We start from the raw sequence: 25,907 nt of genomic DNA, 5'->3' as shown, positions 1-25,907 counted from the left end.
TGGCGAGCGTGGGTTTCCTCATCACAGCTCTCAATATGGAACTTTTCTTTTGAATATATTTTCTGGACAGACCAGCCTATTTTTACTAGATGGATCAGCCAAATAATGCCAATCACCTAGTGAGATACTTGATTAATTAATAGATTACCGTTCAAAGACCTTCAATAAATTATGTTTTAATGGGGAGGGTCAGGGTATATAGCAAATTGTAACATATGAAAACAGGCGAGTGAACAAGAACGTGTGTCGATATGTGTGATAGATAAAATTCATTTGCACGCTCTTGAGAAAAGCTATATTTTTAATGTCACCGTGGTCGTGTCCTGTACACAACCCTTTATTATCATTAGAATAGCCAAAGAGTTTACTGACCCATACTGTCTGAGAGCACTGTACTTCTCTCTTGTACGCTCCATCCTGGAAGCTTCAGCTATCGTTTGGTGCCCGTACACAAATGTCTGGATTACCAGAATTGAATCTATACAAGCTAGGTTTCTCCGATATGCCCTTAAAACCTTGCCATGGCGCAACCCGATAGAGTTGCCACCTTACATTGAACGCTGTCGTCTGCTCGACATGGACCCTCTTTCAAAAAGGCGAAATATATCCAGAGCCGTGTTTGTAGGGAAAGTTCTAACTGGTGAAATAGATGCCCCAAATATACTTTCTCAGATTAATGTAAATGTGCCCGCTAGAAGTATAAGATCGTGGAATTTTTTAAGACTTGACTATCAAAGTACTGATTATGGACAGAATGAACCCATAAGGGCGATGTGTAGCGTATTTAATAATGTTTATGAATGTTTTGACTTCTGTGTATCAAGTGACGTTTTTAAAAATAGGCTTAAACGGCTAACTTAGTGCATAAGATGTGATTTAGATAGTGATTTTGATTTGTTAGATGTATTATTAGTAACAAATTGTAATGTAATGTAATGTTATGTAATGTAATGTGTAATATTGTTTAATATGTATATGTGAAAAGATAATGAGGTTTTTACGCGCATTTGGAGGTTGTTTGATGGACTCCAAATGGGCTTTTCCTCATTCTATATTTCATGTAGACCATGTAGGTCAGATGAAAAATAAAATAAATAAATAAATAAATAAATAAATTTGTTTTCTTTGAATTGTTTATACCATTTATAAGTTTCAAGATTGAATATCTCAAACTTTAAAAATCGTTTTTCTCGAAATGTGCAAAATGGCGCTTGTCATAAGATAGCACAACAGCGACGACTTACGAATATCATAAATCGAATCTTATGAATCAGTCGACTCTCATATTTCTAACATTTTATAGTTGTCGTATGTTTTTCATAACATGTAAATAAACTTCATTTACTCGCATTATAAATTGTATGCGGTAAACGTATACGTTTCATACGTGGGTACAATGAAATTCAAAGCTGCATTTTATATGAAGAAAATCATAATATAAACGTATGAAGAATAAACAAAATGTACGCTGTAGAAGAAAGTTGCGTCTGCGGATAATTTGCTGGCAGACCGTCCGATTCTGGCTAGGCCGTTGCAAATAATTGAAGGTATTTTTTTAAACAAATGTCAACATATCTGCAATGCAAGTTATTCAGGTGGAATATTTCATTTTGATTTTCAGAGTGTGGAGTGGAAACAACCTCTGTAATTTGATGGACCAGCGATCAGATATTCGAGGCTATCATTGAGATTCTGATTGGAGTGTTGATAGTATAGGGAGATTTAATTATAATTGATATACAGGTCGGACTCGATTATCCGGCGATTTGAAAAAAATCTCACCCCGGATAATCGAATCACCCGGATAATCGAATCAAATTTTTTTTTGCGTTTTTTCATGAATTTAAGCTTCATTCGTGGAGAAATTGGAAATAAAATGACCAGGACAAATTTTCCTATTATGGTAAATATAAATGTACCTATTTTGGCCCTAGTCGATTTTTCAGACTTTCAGGGTGTGATTTGTATTTTCAGTTGGTTTTCATTTATTATTCATATTGGTAACGATTTAACGATATGTATCAGTTGCTTATAGCTATTTGTACAAGAATTCGAAGATAAACTTTTTAATAAGGTATGTCTTTTGCAATACAAGTCAAACTCGATTACCCAGGGCTTAGATTTTCCGAGGTAACTGATTCGATTACTCGAATACCAGAAATAAATTTAATAAGTAAACTGGGGGTCGTCTGTTTCTTGGCTCCAGTTTAATTTACGTGGAGTGTCACATATCACAGCTAACATGTCTAGTCATTCTAATTAGAAGAGTGCGTGTTGCGCACCCACAAAGATATCCTTGTCCTTGTAGCATCATTTAGTTGACATATGCTGGATTGTCAGGTAATAACTACGCGTGTAGTCTTCGCAAACTGTCCCACTCATACTTGTCACTAGCGAAGGACTACCAGGTTCCCGGGCGCCTCAGCGAGAAGTACTGCTGGCGCCCTCTTTACATAGCCTATCATCCATCTTTGCTTGAGCTACCCAAGAATTGAAATCACCTCCAGTGACGGCCGGGTCTCTTTTCAGAATCTCGTTAACCATTTCTTGACCAACTTTTTTCTACCACGTATAGGGTCCCAAAACTATTTTTCCTTAAAACTGTTGGCGTCAAGAAACACGAAAAACCTGGTTTAAGAAAGATAGGTGCTTCTTTTGCTGCTGCTCAATATTTACCTTCCGATCTAGTCCAATTGCATGAAAAAGTTAATTGAGGGCAATCTAAATTAGAAAGTTTTAGCAGTTTTCAATAATATTCCCAGGCTAAGAAAATATTCCAAAACTATCCCTGGCAGCACTGCTTCAGCGGAACCCAACCAGATTAATTGTAATAACTTCTGTTCTAATGCTAATATTTATAACTTTTAGTGCTCAAATGAAAGATCTTAGTCGCAGTTATTAGCCTTACTTGACGTTGTGTAAACCAAACGTTATAGTCATATAGAAACATGGTTGTTCATCAACCAGAAGGGCACGAACGGGTTAAAGATGCTATTGGAATTCTGAGCAGGAATCAATTATTGAAGGGGATAATGGGAGAAGAGCAATATTGTTTGTGTCAAAGTCCACTGGAACTCAAAGCAGGATATTCATCAGAATATTACACCGGATTCCAATGATAATAGGACCATGATTCTGTCAGTATCTGAAATAAAGCATAATCTTCAGCAGAATTCTATCATGAGAAATATTCCACTAGACATTTAAGAAGCTTTTCTCTAGAATCCTACATCAAAATTCAGAGAAAAAGCCGTAGAAATACGGATAAATATTGAATCGAAGTTCTGAAATAGATTCCATTGGGATGCTAAGAAAACTTCGATCAGAATCTTGAAAAGTATCCAAACAGAATCCTGAGAAGCATGTCATCATTATCCTAAGAGATAGCCAGAAACCGACCGAGCAATGTAGGTATAATGACGTTTTATGTGGCCTACAGTAACCGATGTATTACGAGGAAAATGTACTTTTAGTGTAAAATTAAAAAGTTGCATATTTGGCAATATTGGCATTAAAAACTTTTCATTTTTTTGGAATCCCTAAACAAATCTTTAAAAAAAATATCTCGCTGATTGATTCTAGTGCAAACAGTACCAGAGATATAATTCGAAGAAAAACATTTTTTTAAACAATTTGTTAAAATTAACCGTTATGTGTCCTACAAAAAACACCTATAACAGGCCAACGAGGGTACCCGGGTACCCACAAATTAAAATCCTCATAACTATGGCTTCCTTTAACCGATTTTGACACTTTTAGATGTTATAGATTCAGGAACTCGTCCACTTTTGGATTCTGTAACATTGAACCGGATTAATGGATCTGGTTCTTGGTGATCCGGATTTTCCTGAGTAATGTTCCAGTACTAGGGTATGATTTGTAAATTTAAATAATGCCCTAGCAAAATGAGTATCAAAACACTTCAAATTGTCTCGGAAGTCTATTATTTATTGTTACGGGACCCTATGGTAGTTTGAAAAATGGAATTGGAATGGAATGGCCATTCACGGCCCTACGGGAACCTGCTCCGGAATGTCCGTTCCGTGGTGAAATCACCAAATGGTTCCAATACCACGAGATACAGTCTATTGATGCTATGCCAAGAATTTTGATACCCATATTGCTAGTATTCCATTGATATTCACAAATAGTATCCAAGCACTGGAACATGCTTCCGGAAATCCGGATTCCCGAGAACGGGTTGAAATAACCCGATTCATTTTTACCAAGTCTAAAAGTGGATGAGTTCTTGAATCCAAAACACCCAAAAGCATCAAAATCGGTTGGAAATTACCTTAGTTATTGGCATTTCAGTTTTGGGGGTACCCGGGTATCCACGTCGGCCTGTGACGTAGTAAAAAATTCAGGAGCCCCTCCTCACTGCCTTCTTACTACATCAAAAACATTATTACCCCAAAAACTTGACTTAGTGAAGTTCCAAGATGTCACAAAGTTTCAATTTCCAGCTGCGGATAAAACATCGGAATTTCATTATTTTTCAACCTAAAAAGGTATCCGGGTACCGCGTCGGACACATAACGGTTAAGAATGTTCCCATGGACTGAGGGGCTGTTTAAACGACACAACAATTTAGGTTATTATATATTGGCTCTAAATGAACAATTTCTTCAAAACTGGTTCCAATCCATGAAGGTCGGTTCCAAGTTTTGTTTTTTAGGTCACTTTGCGCGAAATAACCCATATATAAGCTATTTTTGAGGTAGGTTAAAAGAGAGGAGGTTAACCCTAGACCTCCAAATTGCCCGAAAAAATGTTCTATTGACTGCAATGATCGAATTAGCACTATAATAAGACATTATAGTTGAAATTTGATTTTTTTCAAAACACCCGGATAATCGAATCATTTTCCCCGGATAATCGAATCACGGATAATCGAATCCCCGGATAATCGAATCCCCGGATAATCGAGTCCGACCTGTAATTAAAATCCAGTGACAAGATTTACAAGAAGATGCTCCGAATTTCATTATTCATTAAAATGATATTCATACGAACTACATAAGATATTTATACTGCAGTAGTATCGTTTTTATACGTGGAACTTTATGAAAAGTATGCATTCGCAGTATGATATCCATAGTTGGTTCTTTGGGTGCAAAAACTGTCATTCATAGTTTATAACTATGATATTCACATGAAAACCTTTTGGCGAAAAATCAAAGTATATTCTTATGATTTTCGAAGGTGCAGTATCCTCAGTGCAGAGTTGTTATGACGCGATAAATTTTCAGATCGTCTGCGTACATCTCCTTACACGATGTCAATTCGATGCAAATGTCACTAACAAAGAGCACGAAGAGGAGAGGTCCAAGGTGACTCCCTTGAGGTACACCCGATGTAACGTCGACAGAGTCTGAAAGTACAGTTCCAAGTCTCCCAAATGCACTGCGATTTGTAAGGTACGAGGAGATCCAATTGGTCAACCAGTCCGGAAATCCGATTCGTCTCAGCTTTTCAACAGCGAGCTGATGAGGAAGACGATCGAAGGCCTTTGAGAAATCTACGTATCAGTTGATATGCAACTGTTCTGTAGTAATGCAATAGCGTATCCGGATTTTTGGTTCCCCATGCATAAATGAACCTATCTATAGAAAGCTTAAACTCAAGGATATACTATTGTTTCTAACGTAGTGTGGTAAAGAGCTATAGTTTAAGCCGTATTTGAATGACAATATCTCTTCGGGGGTGATGTTCAATATCCGCTCGGGTGTGTTGAAATAACCGTTCTTATGTATTTACTGCTATCCAAGTAACTTCCTTGACCTGATTCAAAGTATGTACTAACAGGTTGTCGTGCTCAATAAAATTACAAAATTACAAATTGAATTCAGATTTGAATTCCATACAAAGTTATAATGAACATTGGCTTAGAGCCTTGTAAAAATTTAAACTGTGGCTATACGGGAAAGACGATACGTCGAGATCATATCGAATGCCCAACGCAGATATAAGTGACGTTACCATATTTTTTTTCTAGTCGTTTAACAGAGTACGGAAGTCGCCATCGTCCAGCAATTTATTGGTTAAGATAATTTGTCACGAGATCGCAAAACATCCAAACATCCCTTGGCAATAAAAACAATATTCTCTTCTACTTATCGCTTCGCGGCGACCCGCAATCAGTTTGAGTGAATGTAAACAATAAACAATAAACGGGGGAGCATTGAAAACGAAATGCACACATTTCGACCGACAAGCGTTTACCGCAAAACCAATTGCAATTAAAAGCATGGGAAATACTTACCGGAAAGCAGCTATCAAAGTGCAACAGTTCTCTGTTGAGCTCCAGCTTGCCGACGGCTGTGGTAAACGTTATCGGCGTTACAATCTCCTCGTAGTCTGTGGTTATGCTGAATCGACCCTGATAGCTATCGGTCGTGCTGGACTGAACGCTGACCTGGAACACGATCCAATGGTTCGGTTGAATCGTGTTGCAGAATATAAGATTTTCGCCCGAATGAGGACCACAACCGCGCAGGATTACGGTGATGGTGGGCGCTCCGGAGCCTTCCGAGGTAATGGCCCCTTTCCAGTGGCGAATCGAAATCTCCACTGGGTTCGTGTTGTAGAAAGCGATTAACGTTTCGCCAATCGTTGAGATCGGTAGAATTCCAAAGTTGAGCTCGCGTTCGTCTAGATCCAGCTTCTCATAGTCTGCTGGAGGGCGTGGAGCTGTTGTCGAGAATGGTAAAATGCGCTTCAGCTTTCCAGTGTAACTGTACACGGGAAGATCAAACTCAGTCACGTTCGTCACCAGTCGAATGTAGGTAGCGATGGATCGATTTAGGTTGTCGGCCAAAATGCGAGATATTCGGAATAGCGTTTGCTCCTGATCGGGTAGAATGGTTTTTGGTAGGAAACCTTCGATGCGGAAATTCCTCGAGCAGTTGTCAGGTACAGTTATGTTGGAAATACTGAATGGCACGTTGAACTTGTTCCAGACAACCAGTGGCCGAGCAACCTGAAGTTGAGAGTTTCGCTCCGACTCATCGGAAGCGAACGTGAGGAACTTTAACGCGTCTGTATTGTACTCCAATTTACCCTTTAAAACTTGTCCGTAAAATTCTACCCACGCATATACCAAATTTTTCGGGGAATCCTTAAGGGTGTAATCTACATACAGGAAGCCTTTGATTTCACTGTACGTGGCTAGTTTGGTCCAGTTGACGGTAATTTCGAATACTGGATGAAACCTCTGTGTATCGATGAATACTTTTACAGCTTTAATGATTTCCATGGTTGTCGAGTGCACTCCATAGCTTGTAATATCTATTTTATGATCTCCAGAATTTGTCAAATTCAAAGATATTCGGGTAATATTTTCTTTTATACCGCCGACTCCGAGATCAAGGAAAGGTACCTTCGAGTAAATTCCCGTTTCCTTGGAAATCTCAATCTCGATCGGAACCACTAGCATTTTATCGGCAAGTGACGGATTTTGGCTTCCGCCTGAGATTTTTATCCTGACGTAAGCCGTGTGATTCCCAGCAGTTTTTCCATGGAACCTAACTCGAATTACACTTCTCGTGCTGTGGGGTGGTATTTCCCATAGTGCTTGCGGGCCCTCCTGGGCTCCACTGGGTAATTCAAGCTGAAAGTTTCCTCCACTACTGTAAATTTCCACGATTTGTAGAGGAGTATCGTGCGGGTTGTATAAGGTAATTTCTGGTGTAATCGTGGCGTTCAGAGGAGCTACCAAGCCTACCAAAGGCCTCAATCGGTACGGGCATTCAATCCCTACACCTCTAACCTGATACTGCAACAGTCCAAATGAAGTATGGATTTCAATCGATCCAGCCGTAGCACCCAACTGACGAGGAAGAAACACTACATTGAACGTTGTGTTTCCCTCCGGCGGAATCACCATGTCCTTGAAATACGAACTGTAGAAATCCGGTGTACTGCCCGATATTGAGCCCAAAAATACGCTCCGGCTTTTATGTTTGTTGATCAGGATCACCACCTGATTGTGCGGGTCGCCAATTGAACGTTCGACAAAATCCAGCAAGCTCGGTTGGAAAATCAAGTTTCCCACCAGTTCCGGACTGCTCTTCCCGCCTGCCACTTCTCCTATTCCTCCTCTAGCGACACCTTCGCCTCTCTGAAACATCTCATCCATTAGCGTTTGTGACGATGGCGAGAACATTTCTTGTGCGCCAAAACTAAGCTGTTCATTATGCTGCTGCTGCGTCGATGGTTGGGATCGAACCTGAACCTCCAGGTGTAAAAATATCAACACCAGGCTGAACACACGAACTGACCGCTTCCTGCTAGCCATGTTTGTTTTCTTCCTATTACTTCAACCTATTTCGCGTTATTCCAGTCGTGCTAGCTATGGTATGTCCTAATTCCGTAGAATAGCTATGCTCATTTTCTTCTCCTTCTCCGGACTTTGCTGAACTTCCTTTTAAAACCACCAATAGATCCTCCACAGAGTCTGTTGTGAGACACAAGCATATAAGACAGCACAAGAGAAAAAAAAACGTCATGAAGAAAAGTCCTCTAAACACACGCGATGGTCTGGATGAAACCAACGCAATTTTCATACCTTTTCTGTCGCTTCCACACAGTTCCGCAGGTGCTTTGAGTATCTTATTTCAGACCCCGACGAAACGCCTAATGATATGATGCAAAAAATGTCCACTTTGGACGTGTCCTCAAAACGATTCCTCTATTTTTCACTGCCACTCGTTCAGGAATCAAAAATTCGTCCGTCCGTGTCTTATCGCTGCTGCTTCAACTCAACATTTTCCCTCTAAGCCGTGTCTCGCTCGCACTCGTACATGCTTCGCGTGATCTCGTGCTTGCCAAAAAAAACCATGGTACGAATACAAATGAAGCACGGTGTGTTTACATAAAACGAGGGGTACGGAAAAGGATTTAAAATTATCCATCAAAATGAAGAAATTCAAGAGCACTTTTTCAAAAGATCCTAAGTGATATTCAGCTTGAATATATAGAGTACTTGACAATCTGTAGCTGCAATAGTGTATTCAACAATTTGTTTTCCTCCACCTGCCACAGGTGGAGGAAAACATACCGGAAATAACTTTTCGGTCGGATTATACGCTCGTTTTCTAAAACGCAATAATCTGTTTTTTTGCGGGGCGTCCGGAGAATCATCCAGTTTCAACGGAATGTTCTCTGATTACCTAGTCCGACGGGAATGCTTTTATTAATTTTGCACATAAAGAATTACTCGTAAGGAACCTTTACTAAACAGCACATGATTGTAGACCCCTCTTTCTAAGTAGTGGAACGTGATCTTCCGCATGGGTGGTGGATTTTTCCATTTGTCATAAATATTATTTGTGATAATTAAGCTGAAGAAGTAAACTTTTTTTTTCTGATTTACAATCCAATGCAGTGAAAGCTAATGTGAGTACTTAAGGTCACAAGAGCACTTAGCACATATTAGAGAATCCAATGGAAGATTTTGTCGTGATAATTCAACTTTGTAAAAAAATTTTGTAATTTTGCGAACAAAATAATACAAAAAAGTTCGATAAAACGTCAGCTGCACGGAAAAATCGAAAACAGCATATGGCTTAATTACCAAATTAACGTATACAATCTCGCCATCGTCGGTCTTAACATTTGAGTTGTTTTCTCTAACTAGAGTAACTATTTTTAAATTTATTTTAGAAAATTCTTTGACTTGGCTACTGAGTAACTGATTAATAATTGCTTCTCGGTACGCAGATCTGAAAAGTGTGTATTACCGATGCCACAAGTACAGATTTATCTAGAAGGGTACACATTTCTTGAGTATTTTTGGTAGAGATTCTGTACGATACGGATAACATATTTTTGTAAAAAAGTACAGCTTGGTACAGATTTTTTTTTGACATGACATTAAAATAATTTAACACTGCGATGCATACTAGTAAACAGGTTGTAAATGTTGAGTTAGACCACGGACAGAGTGATGGCGAGAAACTGAGCTGGAGCTAGCACTGGCATTGCGGATGCGGGATTCGAGAAACTTGCTTGCAGCATATCAAATGGAACCTGTCAGAGTAAAAGTAGGTAGCAGATCCGCTCGGCTTTCACTCTGACATCATCCCTTTGGTTTGCAGGTTTCTCGCATTCTAATGTCAGCTATAGCCCCAGCTTAGCTTCTTGCCGCCACTCTGTAAGCACCCATAGGCTTCATTTGATTTGCTGAATCCAGGTTTGTCACATCTCGCATTCAAATGTCAGTACAAGCCACAGCCAGGGTTGCCACATTCACATTTTTTTTAATGTCACAGATTTATTTAACAATTAGGCAATCCATGACACGTGCTGGATCAGCTGATTATTTCTTGATTGTTTCTTCTGACGTTACTCCGAGCTGCTGAGCACAACGTCCGACAAAACCGCTGATTCGATCTAACATCAAACGAATCGGAACTAATGAAAGATGTTTGTTGGACGGGTTTTTCTGTTCGCAGGAGTAAAGCAAAACAATCTTGTTGACAAAACCCACCACTGAGTTGTCAAACAAATGTCTCATAGATTGCCTAATTTTTGGCCACAGCTTTTCTCAGAAGATAGATTTTTAACATTTTCGTGAAAATTTCACCGATTTCCACAGATTTTTGGAAATATTTCAATTTTTCATAGATTTTTCGGAAATTTTATACAGATCTTCCTTCTATTTAAAGCAAAAGAGATGGCTAAAGGATTTTCCAGACTGAAACACGGCTTCCAATGTGGTTCTGGCCGCAGCTCAGCTTAGGTTGAAAACAAAATGACAATGAGAATTTGAACTGGAGCTGATTTTGACATTACCCAGTCAAACACACCAGAATTTTGACTGGCTTCTGGCGAAATTTTACCGCAAATGAAACAACTGATTCCGGGTCGTAATTTTTGGGTTTCCGCATATAATTGAATGCATCCGCACCAACTAAGTATATAACAATTTCGAATGAAAAATGATTATATAAAATGATTCTGTTTGTCATTGTGTTGGTACAGAATACGAAGAATTTTCAACTCCCAGTACGGATTGAATTGTGGCAACACTGAAAAGAACGATTGTCGTTTGCATTTTTCATACTAATCAATCCGCTGAAGTTTTCGAGCCCATCATGGTTTCCAGACTTTGGTGACATTTCGTAAAAATTGAAAAGCGACGTTAAATCCTTGAAAAAGCATTTAATATTAAAGATTGAAAATAATTATAAACTAATTTCCTCCACTTTTATAAGGACCAAAAAACTTTTATCGAATCCTGGAATAGGAAAATGGCTGGCTAACATAATGCTGTTTGTGTTTAAATTTAATGTCCTTGCGTGGTGGTTCTCAAAAGAAAGGACACACAATAACCATTGGGAAGATATCCATTGAAAATCTTTCTTGGTCAGTGCGCTAAGAATCAACTGTGCAGTCAAAAGCTTCGATATTTAAACGTAAATGTATGCTTACATACTTCAACATTAAAGGTTCCCCCACACTGACGCGATTATGTCGCAGCGACTGCGAAAATTTCGCTTAGCGATTTCGTCGCGCTTCCTGCGACAGTGCGATTCGCATGAGTGCCCACACCGGCGCGAATTTCGCATTACAAGCGACACAAAGTGACATTTGCAAACTATAGTAGCTAGATGGGACAACCTCAATTTTAATCTCATGGTAATACGACGTATGTTGTCCTAAAATTAAAAAAAAAATATTTTTCGATTGTTTTATCAGCCATTCAGTGAGAATAGTGTATTTGTCCGCGTGTCTTTATATTTAAAACATCTTTGCGTGAAGCAGGTCGTTTACTCGACACAGTCTAGACACAGTAAGAAAACAAACAAGAAGAGAGGATAGTAAATCAGTTGACTATAAATATTGCATTATTCAACAATCTGTTTTCAACTATAGTATACCAAGAAGCGCAGTGCTAGTTCAGCAACACAGAAATATACCTCAGAAGAATCAACTTTCACCGCTGACCAGGTTCGTGTTCTTATCCGCGAATGTGACATTCGAGGTCGTAAACTACTGTTTGATTCCAGTGCGGTCGAGAAAATTTCCGGCGAATCCAATGCAGCAACAACGTCCACTTGCAGTACCGCAATACAAAGCCACAAAGCGATCTAACAGCGTGGGAAATTTTATCATCGCAAAATTTTATATCAGCACAACAGCTATACCAAAAGCGATACCACGTCGATGGCCGAAATGATTTTTGGTTCTGCACCTATAGTCTTCCAGGACAGCAGTTTGAAGGTACATTGATTAAAAACTCGAAAAACCATTAAGTATGCTTACGTGTTTCAGTAGCCAACAGTAGCAGCAACAGCAGTAAAAAAGTATCCACTTCCACCTACTTGGGCTATTAACTGCCAAGTATCGGTCAGAATGCACTATACAACGGCCGACATACGTCGGAAAGTGATCGTAGCTCTATAGGTACAACGTCACTACGGTCGTTTACTGTTACTTCGTCCACTTTGACGTAATATGATACTTCGTACAACCACAGACAAAGGCCACCACTGCCAATCGAGTTTGCGCATTTGGAGCATCTAGCAGATCCGAGACTTTCAACCAAAAGTGGCCTTGACTCAGGGTATGGTGGAACGGAACCTTGGGCGTTTTCATCAAGTCAACCACGCCATCGCACCAAAACAGTCTAGCATCAATTTCTAGTGATTTCGAAGACTTAGTTTAGATACCAGTATTGATTGAGCCAGTGGTAAAAATCGACGGAATAGTGAAACCATAGTACTGACTAGACAAAAAGCGTTTAGCGGGGAAGTTCTTTCCACTGCAACCAATTATCGCGGGAGACCTTTGCACAAAAAGGCACGTCTAGGAATTGTGCTGTGCGTTCAACTAAACGATGACATGCTGCAGGAAATTGAAGCATTCAGCTCGGAACACATGAGTATATTTGAATCAATGCTGTGTCGTTTAAGAATGGCGGCGGAAAACGCAAGCTACAGGTAGCCGCAGTTACTCCAGGTAGGCTTGATAGAAACCCTTCACTTACCTGTTCAAACAGTTGTGTTAATTTATTGCTACAGATAATGCTGGCTGCCGGCATAACGCAGCAGTGCCCAGTGGATTTTTTTACTGTACCCAAACTGGTAAGTCCCATGTGGCTAACGCTAAGCAGTGGTGCGTGCACTCTTGGAACTCAAAGCAGTACATGTTCTAATCGGGCTGCGCTTAAAATTGATAATAATTTTATGAACGATCTTTGTTACCTGCTATTGCTGGCCGACATTAAGGATACACATTTTTTCATCAGCGCACTACTAACGGCGATATTAAAGTACTACCTGGGCTGGGTGAGTACCATTGCCCCTGTGAGTGGTTCCGCTTACGAAGCAGATACAGATTGTGCTACAATACAGCGATAGAAGGAGAAGCGGTGCAAACTAACTACCAATCACCCGTACATCGTACTGTGGGTCCAATGTAGCTATTTGTATGGAACCGTCGGACACCCGGTGAAACTGTCGAGAACAATGATCTGCAGAAGCCCCCAATTGAGCAATACCATGGATAAAATTCTAAATGAGCTATCTTACGTCGTAAGATGTAGCGAGATCAAGCGGGTTGTCCTCGCAGAGGCTTTCGACGAGTATAAAGCTGAGCAGGCATTCGCTGCGCAAAAGATTATAAATAATTATTCGCTCCTTATGTTAATTGTTAACTTTAATCAAAAATGCTTTTCCTTGACCTGATGTACAGTGTAAATTAACAGATTTTCGTACGTAATAAAACTGCAAAATTACGAAAAATACAAATTATAGCAACAGTGTCGTAAGGTTTGGTGGAAATAACTGTGGAGAAAATAGAGGATTACACAAATCCCCCAGATTCTTGCGATCCGGATCTGCGATGGTTCGTTCGGCAACCACGACCAAAGACTGAACTTCGATGGCTGGTAATGAATAAGTCTTGCTGAGAGCGAACTGGTCGGAGTTACGTCAGACCGGGCTAAGTGACAATATATTGATTTCGAGAAAGGCAAATTTAAAGTTTAAATTGTAGCATACTTTATATTGTATATACTATTGAGGAAAGGATAACAGTTGACTGAACAGTTCCAGATTGCCATTCGTATTAGTTTCCAGACTAGTGTCCGACTGAAAGTTGGGAAGGGCGTATGCAAGTTGGTTACTTATATGGCTGAAACTAGAATATAGTTATTGCGTTTTTTTGCCATAGCATACCATCCGAGAATACACAATTGATAGCTTCATAAACTAACCGGTTCCATGTAATTTTACGGTGCGTTCTCCAAATTGCAATCTTCTTAACAATCTTTTTTTCAATAGTTTTTTACAAATCTCGTACATTCAGTGCATTTTTGTACAAGTAAATTCCATCGTGAATACAACCGGTGGGAGCTTCATGAGATCGATTGAATAGCGGTCTTCAGTAGGCTGATTTGTTCACATCTAGCTGCGTCAGGAACACCCGGTTCTCTTTTTGAATATTTCCCTAGACGTTGTCCTCATTGACAAAGTAGTAAATTCTACTTAAAGGACAGTACGTATCGGAGCTGGAGTATTTTTTACCACTGGTTGGATCTACAAAGTAGAAATCGTTGTTCTCTCGTATAATGACAAAAGTACTATCGCCTGTTAGGAGACTTTGTCCTAAGATAAGATACACATCGTACTCCAAAAAGATGTAAAACAAGGTAATAAAACACCTTAATCCTTCGGCGAAGCTTGGCTTCATAAATATTGTCTATCTTTGGAACCGATTAAAAATTACTCGGTTAGTGGACCGAATTCCGCCAATTTGTGAACATGCGTCCATGTTGTAGTGAATAGGAATTGGCGAAACATATCGCCTATATATCATTAGCTTCACGTTTTCATCGATCACAAAGGGAACGTTGATCGAACCAAGCAGCCTTGTAACGCAGACCCTTTCGCCACTGATCAACATTGCTAGCGGTAGCATCCCCTCCTGGGAAACTCGCTGCGATACTCCTCTCCTCACAGATAAATACGCACCAGTCTGCTGCAACACCACACACTCCAGCCCGTTGGTGCCGAACTTGAGAGTCTCCACATTCGGTACCAGGATTATAAACAACCCACTGAGACGTCCAAAAAATTGTTTCAAAATCGTTCAACACGGATCCAACGATGGACGTTCGTTGAACGGTTATTTGGACGATGTCCAAGTTGGTCCAACGTCCTTCATTGGACGATTTTGAAACCAACCGTTCTTAGAGGGAAGGAGATGTAAGTTAACTCTCGCATATACGACAGATTAGATCCGGTTAGCATAGAGGCGAAGACTACATATTAAGAAGACTGATATCTCTTTCCTTCCCCCATACAAACGAGAAGCGACAGAGGTTACAGCACCTCTATTGTCTGAAGGTAGGAAGCTTAATGTAAAAGTGTATATGTGTGTGTGCATCACTATGGGAAGTACCACCTTTACCCGCAAGTGGCGTTGCTGTTACTGTCTCCAGATTCTGGACAGAGTTAGCAGTCTTCTTGATATGCAGTCTTCGATAGAGGTGTATTCAGATGATTCGTCGTTGCTGCGCGTATATCCGACCAGAAGCAGTGGGGTTTTGATTTCGAATGTTCTCTCAATCTAGGCGGACAGATACATGTACATATACTCGTGAGAAATTGAGCAGCTATCAGTAGGTCTGTTCCAGGAGAAACTGGAAGTACTCCGGAGAAAATCGTTCCTTTACTCTCTTCTTCTTTTTTTTTCTTCTTCTGGTAGCAAACCGGAGTAAAAAGGAGCAAGAATTTTTTGCTCCTGTTTACTCCGGAGTGATTTCCTTGTACTGGAACAAAGCTAGTGTGAGTATATTTTGATTTGATGTGCACTTGCTCTATTGGGTTATACCGTTAACCAACATACAGAACTTGCTCGACGAGAGGTTGCTATTTATTCGTCCAGTTGAAGAAACATGATTATCATCTGATCGCATGGGAATTCCGATCGAGTCCGTACCCAAGATTTCATCGATTATCTTTATGTTGTGGGGAACTTCATTCTCCCGCTCGATTTGCGGTATGAATTTTATATTCTTATTTTTCAGATTGTTATGGAATCTTTGGCATAACATGTTCAACCGTTCATTGGCGTTAATTTCTTCCCTCAAACAAAATGCTAAAACATCTTCGTTGAACAAGAAATGATCGTCCTTTTCCGGGAGGCCTTTCTCATCATCCGTATTATTACCGACGTTTCTTTTTTCCAATGCTTTCACTAATTCTTCTACGGCGGAATCGTTGGGTTCGTCGAACTATTTTTCGATCAGCTCTTTGGAAAGATGAGTCCGCTTTGGAATATTTTTTATTCTCGAAGGACTTGAAGCACTGGATTATAGTAGGGTAAGGTGGGGCAAATCCGACCGTTGGGTAAACCCGACCACCCTCTGTTACCGAAAATCAGAAGCACTACGCGAACTAATATCAATGTTGTCGTGTAGTGCATCGAAAATAATCATAATGGTGGTATGACAGTATTTTATTAGTCTACATTAAGATGCTCATACAACAAAAAGTGTGTTTTTACAATTTTTTATTTGACTTTTGTGCATCATTGACTACAGGATATTTCTGATTCTTAAAGTGATTACATAATAAATGTAAGTGGATTTAAAATCTTTGATTTAAGTCCTACAAAGTACATAGATGAATTTAGTTCAACCTTTTTCATATATTTTTTAATTGCATCGTAAAGAAAAATGACGCGGTGGGGCAAATCCGACCTCAAAATATTGGGGTAAATCCGACCGCTTTTTTGCTAAGAAAATTTTTATTTATCAAATTGAAATATATTTTTATTGTTATTATTTATTATTTTTATGCAAAATGGTTCATAGTAACAAACGAAAGACACAAAAACGTGATGATTATAGTATTCGTCAAGCAATTGCTTCGATGCAAATGGGAATATCATTACGTGCTACTGCTCGTGATTTTAGCATTCCAACATTAATATTGAACTCCATTTTCTTCATGTTACAATTCAATAACACAACATTCATTTATCTATCATTGAAAAACCATAAAATTTGAGTAATATCCGCACTAAATCAACCAAAAACATAGGGGGTCGGATTTACCCCACCATTTTTGAAAGCAGCAAAAATGAACATTTTTGTAAAACGCTTGTATCTCAAGATATTCCGAAGATCTAAATAAAATGCTTTTTCACGTTTTAACGACATTCAATTAGCTAGAGATTACTGGGTAGGGAAAGTTATGAAACCTAGAGCCATAGTACTCAAGTGAGAGCAAGGATGTGAAGTAAACAGATCGGAAAACTAGAAGTGGCAGGGTCATTAGAACAGGCCTAATATCGTGCGGGCTTAATTTTTGCCTTCTGATAATGAGGGTCGAGCTTAGGCAGAATAACTACGAATCACCCGAGTTCACTATCATGTGTCCTTGATAAAGGTAGACTATCTATCTTTACCGTGACAACCGGCAAAAATTAAGCCACGCAAGATCACCACTGAAAACCTGTCGACGATTAGCATCAATCTGAATGATGATTGCTGCTGTTCATCTCTGTATGCCTTTTGAATGCCGGGATAGATTTTTATTAGACTATTGTCACTGTTCTTACAGTCGTGGCGGGTTTGCTACATTGTGTAAGGAAATGGCTGTGTCTACAGCGGCTACCCACCGCTGCCGATGGATTCCCATCAGTTTCTTTTTCTTTTTTCCCTTTTTTATTTCGACTATGTTAGTCACATTTTCTTTTTTACGTTTTAACGACATTCAATTAGCTAGAGATTACTGGGTAGGGAATGGGTTCTAATGACCCTGCCACTTCTAGTTTTCCGATCTGTTTACTTCACATCCTTGCTCTCACTTGAGTACTATGGCTCTAAGTTTCATAACTTTCCCTACCCAGTAATCTCTAGCTAATTGAATGTCGTTAAAACGTAAAAAGAAAATGTGACTAACATAGTCGAAATAAAAAAGGGAAAAAAGAAAAAGAAACTGATGGGAATCCATCGGCAGCGGTGGGTAGCCGCTGTAGACACAGCCATTTCCTTACACAATGTAGCAAACCCGCCACGACTGTAAGAACAGTGACAATAGTCTAATAAAAATCTATCCCGGCATTCAAAAGGCATACAGAGATGAACAGCAGCAATCATCATTCAGATTGATGCTAATCGTCGACAGGTTTTCAGTGGTGATCTTGCGTGGCTTAATTTTTGCCGGTTGTCACGGTAAAGATAGATACGTCTACCTTTATCAAGGACACATGATAGTGAACTCGGGTGATTCGTAGTTATTCTGCCTAAGCTCGACCCTCATTATCAGAAGGCAAAAATTAAGCCCGCACGATATTAAGCCTGTTCTAATGACCCTGCCACTTCTAGTTTTCCGATCTGTTTACTTCACATCCTTGCTCTCACTTGAGTACTATGGCTCTAAGTTTCATAACTTTCCCTACCCAGTAATCTCTAGCTAATTGAATGTCGTTAAAACGTAAAAAAGAAAATGTGACTAACATAGTCGAAATAAAAAAGGGAAAAAATAAATAAAATGCTATATACAGAAAGTTGCCCAGAAGTCTAACCTTTAATTTGGTATATAAAACGACTTGATCCGATGTAAAATGTGCATTTTACAGCCAAAACCATTTACTAGGTCGGATTTGCCCCACCTTACCCTAAATAGCTCTAACCACCCTACTTTCAATTCAATTTTACCGCTCCAGTATTTATTCGATTTACCTGGCTTTCACACGGTATGTAATCTTCGTTTTCAAATAGTTTTGTTGGACTTGGTAGTGGTATAGAAGCGTCCATCAGTTTGGTTTTGAAATTTAGGCGATTTTTTTCGTATAACTATATTCATTTTTTTCGGAATTCTGGTCAACTTATGTAAAGTTGAGATGCGCCAAATGACAATAGTTGATTAGTCTGCGCCATCTTGAATATCTGGCGAACACCCAGCGACTGTGACACAATGCTCGCACGCAGCGATTGTTCAAAAATCGCTGCAATTTCGCAACAGCCGACGCGAAAAGTTCGCGTCAGTATGGGAGCGCACATCTGTCGCCATGAGCAGAGTTGCTAGCGACAAGTCGCTTCGCGAAATTTTCGCAGTCGCTGCGACAAAATCGCGTCAGTGTGGGGGAACCTTAAAACTTTCGCTTTTCGATGGAAAAGGATAGGTTAATATTTAAAGTAAAATATCTGTTTGCAACCCAAGAACGCAATCAATGCTTGAAAGATGACAATTTTTATGTGGAGAACATATTCTGACCACTTGTCGGATTATCGGGGATGAATTTGCTAGATATTTTATACCAGTAACGTCGTATAATTTTGAACTAATGTCACAGACTAACAGACATAACACTATGAGGGAATTCCCTCAAAAAACATCGATCCGACAATTTTCCCAGAACACTAGCTCCACCTTTTATTCACAGTCCCAAACACTCATTTACTGGTGGGTTACCCCTCAGGTTTAGGAACAATTTTTCACTAGTGGTCTATCCCCCATATGCTTGTTCATATGTCAGTGGCGCCATAATTTCAAATGTGGTCACAGTCCCAACTACAAATATTTTTAAAATGACCGTTAAAGCGGGCTAAGCTTTGTTTTTGAGTGTTATGTCTGTTAGTCTGTGCTAATGTGATGATTAACAGTGTATTTTGCAGGGCTTCGACACCACGTGCCGCTAGTGATTTTAAAAAGAATTGTGAGAAGTTTTGATTTGGAGTGGCCCTTCTCTTTTCTGATATGTGTTAACGTGTTTAGTTTTTCCAGCGGCTGCCCAAAACAAAAATTATACACGAACTTTAACCCATACACTGCAGCAAAAGAATTAAGAATTTCATAAGTCAGGACCTATGAACCAGTGCAGTTTCGATTTCATTAAATGCTTATGTATATCATAAGTAAAATGGTTGATTTTCATAAGTATGGACAATGAAATTTGTTCGCGTGTTTTATGGTATTCATAACTGTCTTATTGCGAAAATTTCATGATTATACCCGATAGAATTAGGGAAATAGAATGATAAGAACTTCATTGCTGTATTTATTTTGGTGTTGTTTCAAGCTGGTGGAAAACATGTAAGGATTTTATCTCCGTATTTTATTTCTTTTTGGTTCATAAAATTGTATCTCTTTGGCAGTAGGAACACAAAATAATGTCACACGGAAGAGTCATCCTACCACCAAGCCGATTACGAGCTCTTTTAGGAGTATCGGATCCAGCAAAATGTATTCTTTTGTAATTATGTAAGTTAATAATATAATCTAACTTACCATCATTAAATTTTAAGTATTTTTAGAAAAGTAAAATATAAATGGTATTTCGATCATGAACCGACCAAAGGGCCGAAGACGCAATGATATCGAATCGAGAAAAATAGCTTTGAAAACTCGCTTCAGGAAATTTAATCGTATTTTAACAGTGTTTGCATACTGCGCTTTCAAATGTATTGAAACACTTCAAAACAATACTAGTTTTCGGAAGCATTACTAAAATATTTTATATAATAACGTTTTCGTTGATAAAATTGAAAAAAATATATTTCGCCGAGTGTTGTTATGAAATGTTGATTAGGCCATTTTTGAGTCGCCCTCTTATTTTGACCATTCACAATTTCGCCCTGCAGTGTCGCCAGAAAACAAAAACCAAATGTGGGTTTCGCCGTGCTCGCCGGAGGGGAAAATTTGTTATTCCCCCCGGGCGTATCAAGCAGTTGGTTTTTGTTTAGGGCGACTCTGTTTACGGGCTTTGTAAGTAATGATGCTATCAATTTCGCCCGTACACACTACCTTAGAAATGCAGAGGCGGAATCCGCCTGGCGGCTTGTTTACAGTTGAAAGTCAGATACGCCGTTTTGTTTTTTATTGATTTTCATGAAGTGTGAAACATTTATAAATGAGTTTTTATATTTATTATGAAGTATTTTTACTCCTCTTTAAGATATTACTCAAATCTCCGTTTGTGTACATTTGTTATATAGGCCCATTTGTAGGTTCATGATCGATTTATTTCTTATTTTTTTTTTGATCCATGTGCATATAAAACAGCTATGAATCTCATAGGAATTTTTACATAAAATTCATATTACAACTCAATGATTTACATAGGTTAACCCTATGAATCTCTTAAGAGTTTCTTAAAAATTCCATAAGTACCATATATGAGATTCGAAAAAGGTTCAATGACCAATTTTTGTTTAACTCATAAGTAAAACTTATGATTTCCATATGGGAAACTTGTGGCGCAAGATCATAAGTAGTTCTTATGAATTTCGGTAGTATTTTTTCCTCGGTGTATAGTCCAACGATTCCACCAAAGAGAATAGGAAAAGAGACGAATAGTGTGAAGCCAAAAATACCTTATTGAGCAGACCAATCGTGCAATGTAAATAAACATTACTCATGCCTGAGTTGGAAGAGATAAGTATTGTAAATCTATCAAAAAAAAATTTGAATTTTCGTCAGAATTTAGTGCAATCGTGATTGTAAGGTGCATTCTAGAGTCTATGTATGAGTAAAAACAAGTTTTAGAATTATTTCATCTCTTTGTTTCGAAATGCACATCGTTTGATAAACAAATCCAACGATCGACAAAAGGTTTGTTTTCAAAATATAATAGGAGTCATTTAAAGTGCTGCCTTTGGAAACGGTTGCCAAATTCTAGTGTTGAAATCATCGTAAAGGGAGTGCTGCCGTTTTGACTGATTTTCACTCTGCGTCTCTTTCACTATTCTCTTTGGATTCCACATATTGTTTGGATGATACCCTGAACAGGTCGTTAGGCTCTTGGATCATAAGATGTTTATTACGGTGGTTTTCCTGTCAATTCGCGAAATTGATAATCGGAAAATTTGGAGTAGTTTTAAATCAGCGTACCAATCACCAGTTGACCTAATCGTTACTTGATTTTTTTTCCGATATTTGTTGATCCCAAAGAGAATAGGGAAAGAGACGAATAGTGTGAATCCAAAAATGCCTTATTGAGCAGACCAATCGTGCAATGTAAATAAACATTCCTCATGCCTGAGTTGGAGGAGATAAGTATTGTACATCTATTAAAAAATAAATTTCAATTTTCGTCAGAATTTGGTTCAATCGTGATTGTGAGGTGCATTCTAGAATATATGTATGAGTAAAAACAAGCTTTAGAATTATTTCATCTCTTTGTTTCGAAATGCGCATCGTTTGATAAACAAATCCAACGATCGACATACGGTTTGTTTTCAAAATATAATAGGAGTCATGTAAAGTGCTGTCTGTGGAAGCGGTTGCCAAAATTCTAGTGTTGAAATCATCATAAAGGGAGTGTTGCCGTTTTGACTGATTTTCACTCTTCGTCTCTTTCACTATTCTCTTTGGTTGATCCAAGTTGTTTTGACAGTAAATTGTTTTTGTGAATCGTTTCCCTAAACAAATCCGTCAGTCCTGATCAGTGCATACATTCCCGTTAAGTTTTCATGCAAAATTACGTATAAAACTAAATTAGATTTTCATATATTTGTTCACATTGCATTCGGGGCAACCCACAACATCATGCTGCCGGGCATCGGAATGTTCGGTACCGGTGAAATTACTAAAGTATTGGTACCGATTCTTCGCGACAAAGGCTTCAAAATTGCTGCAATCTGGGGCCGTACACTGAGGGAAGCGGAAGAAGCATCGCTCGAGCTACAAATTCCCTTTTTCACCAGCAAAATAGATGATGTTCTGCTGCGTAAGGACGTCGATATGGTATTTATCACCTGTCCGCCGTATCTGCACTCGCAGATCTCGGTCAAAGCACTCGGTATCGGAAAGCATGTGGTATGTGATAAACCGATGAGTTTGTTTCAAGCGGATGCTTTGAAGATGGTCCGTGCTTGCCAATACTATCCGACGCTAATTTCGATTGTGAATCATTCGCTACGGTTCTTGCCAGCCATTGGGCACATGAAGAAAGCTATACAGGAGGGCTATTTGGGTCCCCCGGAGCAGTTGTCTCTGATTGATGTTAAGGTAGTTACGGAAGCAGGTGAACATCCTTCAAATCTAAATATTTTTAAAATTCTTTTTCAGGTCAGAATGAGTTCTTTGTTTCATAATAAGTTCGATTGGTTGTGTGACGAAACAATGGGCGGAGGTGTTTTGAATCTTGTTGGAAGTCATGTTATAGATTTGGTAAAGTTCCTAACGGAACGTAAGGCTGTTAAGGTGCACGGAACTGTTCGTACCTACGTTAAACATATTGGCCAGATTAATGGGATTCGACAGATTACGGCCCCAGACTTTTGCACTTTCCAGATGGAACTGGAAAGCGGTACACTAGTGACTGTCAATATTAATTGCCACATTTCGAATAATGCCTTTCACCAGGAGGTGGCAGTTTACGGTGGAGCTGGTCATCTGACTGTTAGAGGCGGTGATTTGGTTGCGCATCGTATGGCTGACGATTCAGGAACAATCAAGGAGGAGATGTTGTATGTGGACGTACAGGATTTGCAGTTTTCAACCTCGGAAACAACACTGCCGAGGCCTTACGTGAAGGGCCTATGTAAATTGGTTGGCGCTTTGAGAGATGCTTTTCATCCTACGCAGGAATCGACCGGGTGGATAAAGGAACCAGTCCAGTCGGCGGCCACGTTCGAAGATGGCCTTTACGTTCAAGCGGTACTGGATGCTATTCGAAAGTCTAGCGAGGAACGGTGTTGGTCTAAGGTGAACATTTGTACGGAATCGCCTACCAATCAGAAGTTTCTGTCCGCTGCCAGAATGACATCGGCAACGGCGCTTCATTGAAAATTGACCGTTCTGAGGAAAAAAAAATGCTTTTTCGTTTAATTTTTTAGATTGTTTAGAGTAAGAATTTGCCTTTTTTGCCTTTTGGTTTTTTGTTAGCTTTTTACACGTTATTTGCTCTAACTGACTGTACACGGCTTTTTGCTACATTTTTACACTTGGAATCCGTTATGAAATAGTTTATTCATATGAGATCCTACTCTGCGCATTAATTAAAGGAAATTTGAGAAATGATTTAACAATAATTTTACGATTCTAGAGAAAATTTTCAATAGGACATAAGTAACATTGAGAGCCTCTCTTTGTTTACTTTCTCTTTCGTTTATTACGACGTCATTACAACACTTTGCACCAATTTTCCAGTACATATCGAAAGCCGAAGGTTTTTACTAGAATATTATGCAAAGAGTAGAGTAGTAAATGTTGAAATGGCCGAGTAATGAACAGAAGAGAAAGACCCCATTGTTACTTACGTCCTATTGAAAATTTTCTCTAGAATTATTGTTGTATAAATGATACGCCTCTCACCACGAATTTGGATTGATGATGATTTCATGAATTCGAGTATTTCGAAACCAGTAAAGAATCATCTCTATTTGAAAGAAACCTGAATTAATCAAGCTAATCGAAGATAGCTTTATGACACAGCAAATTATTTCACTACAAAAGTATACTTAGCGCAATTCCCCAAAATTCCACGCGGCCATTCCCAATTGAAAGGAACGGCCGCACTTCATGAAACACCGCGCTTAGCCCATCTGTTATATTATCGCGATTTTGCATAAAGAAGGGCTGAATGATAAACTATGTGGTTACAAAAAACAGCCCTGCGTTATGCAACGTTTTGTGCAGGTTGATTATACCAGGTGCAAGTTGTGCCAAATTCACCACGTTCAGTATAATTCAAAAGTTTCTTTTGGATTACAGAATTATAAAATTGGTTAAATGAGTTAAACTAATAAATCAAATTTTGTTTTAAAAACTGTCCTTGCGTTTAAACCAAAATGGGAGGCTTAATACTACAGCTACATACTTAATTTCAAGCGCAAATAGCAAATACAAGGGCTAGTTACACCCAAAACTTACTGGCAACCTTACAGCGGCATTTAGGAAGCAGTTGGTGTGGCGTGTATCCGTTTCAGTGAATCTCTCAATATGACAAATGGGCTAAGCGCGGCCATTCTTTTCAATTGGGGAAGGCCGCGTGGAATTTTGGGGAAATGCGCTAATACAAAGATGCAGACTCGAACATTTCAAACGTGGAACTTCTATGATTAGGCAAATAATGAGACGTTTCTGAACAACTGAATAAATATTTCTCGACAAACATATGATTACGGCTTAAAAGCCAACTGTCAAAATTCTCTTTGAAAGGAAATTCCGAACAAACCGTTACTCGCCAATCACAGATGTAGGCAGTAAACAAAAGAGAAAAGTTTTCTCTTTCTTTAACTGCTATGAACTGTGTTTAGCCAGTAACGGTTTGTCCGGATTTTTTTTCAAAGAGAGTTTTGACAGTTGACTTTTAAGCAGTAATCATATGTTTGTCGAGATTTCTTGTTTACCTCTTCTGACGTTACTCCGAGGGGTGCGACGTCCGACAATATCATTGATTCGATCCAACATCAAACGAATCCGACTAACGAAAGATGTTTGTTGGACGAGTTTTTATGTTCGCAGGAGTAGACTTGTTGACAGAACCCACTGCTGAATTATCAAACAAACGACTAATGACAGACTTCCCAAATGGACATCGAACACCAGGTTCGCTTTAGTTCTGTGCTCATCTTAAACCCACATTTCATGTGCAAACTCGAACGCGCTAATGCATACCAAAACAAGTAAACATGTTCATCTGCACAACCGAACCCCATGTACGTACGCGGTGTTCGTACACACAGGTTCTTGACACTAGTTTTCCCTTTCTATCACTCAAAATCACTAGTGTTGACTCATTCTGTTTTGTGTGTGCCTTTCTTGTGTACGCACACGGTGTTTAAACCTAAGTTTGCACATCGTTCGCTTGGGTTCAGTGTTCGAGGCGAACCTGTACACAAAGGCAAAGTAAGTTTGAGGCTGAACGCGTGCACGAAATTTTGTACACAGGTGCAAACTTATCGATGTTCATGGGAAGACTGTCTAATGGATTACCTA

At 39.1% G+C, this 25,907-nt stretch overlaps 2 protein-coding genes and 1 long non-coding RNA gene across 3 annotated transcripts in view; 2 read left to right on the top strand and 1 right to left on the bottom strand.

Annotated features, from left to right (window-relative positions):
* Positions 1 to 8,801, bottom strand: part of LOC131678689 (transmembrane protein 131 homolog) — a 28,131-nt gene extending 19,330 nt beyond the window's left edge. Inside the window, exons 1-2 of the mRNA XM_058958936.1 lie at positions 8,570 to 8,801; positions 6,266 to 8,458 (exon numbers count right to left, since the gene is read on the bottom strand). Of these exons, the coding sequence (XP_058814919.1) occupies positions 6,266 to 8,299 (2,034 nt within the window). The 5' untranslated portion in view covers positions 8,300 to 8,458; positions 8,570 to 8,801. The remainder of the gene's footprint in view (positions 1 to 6,265; positions 8,459 to 8,569) is intronic.
* A 3,026-nt stretch (positions 8,802 to 11,827) lies between these two features.
* On the top strand, positions 11,828 to 13,762 carry LOC131678688 (uncharacterized). The gene is made up of 3 exons (XR_009303722.1): positions 11,828 to 11,955; positions 12,015 to 12,966; positions 13,029 to 13,762. It is a non-coding gene; the product is annotated as an uncharacterized LOC131678688 (long non-coding RNA).
* An 8,587-nt stretch (positions 13,763 to 22,349) lies between these two features.
* Positions 22,350 to 24,112, top strand: LOC131678687 (glucose-fructose oxidoreductase domain-containing protein 1). The gene is made up of 2 exons (XM_058958935.1): positions 22,350 to 22,973; positions 23,034 to 24,112. Exons 1-2 carry the CDS (start codon positions 22,512 to 22,514, stop codon positions 23,751 to 23,753), a joined length of 1,182 nt encoding a protein of 393 aa, XP_058814918.1. The 5' UTR covers positions 22,350 to 22,511; the 3' UTR covers positions 23,754 to 24,112.
* The last annotated feature ends 1,795 nt before the right edge of the window (positions 24,113 to 25,907 follow it).

This window comes from Topomyia yanbarensis, chromosome 2, assembly GCF_030247195.1.
Source record: "Topomyia yanbarensis strain Yona2022 chromosome 2, ASM3024719v1, whole genome shotgun sequence".
Classification (NCBI taxonomy): domain Eukaryota; kingdom Metazoa; phylum Arthropoda; class Insecta; order Diptera; family Culicidae; genus Topomyia; species Topomyia yanbarensis.
This window is presented reverse-complemented; position numbering and strand designations above follow the sequence as displayed.

Bases quoted from the DNA above. Each gene is read 5' to 3' on its own strand.
- LOC131678687 (XM_058958935.1), top strand. From the start codon at position 22,512: ATGCTGCCGGGCATCGGAATGTTCGGTACCGGTGAAATTACTAAAGTA. The intron at 22,974-23,033 runs GTAGTTACGGAA...ATTCTTTTTCAG, and splicing joins TGTCTCTGATTGATGTTAAG to GTCAGAATGAGTTCTTTGTT.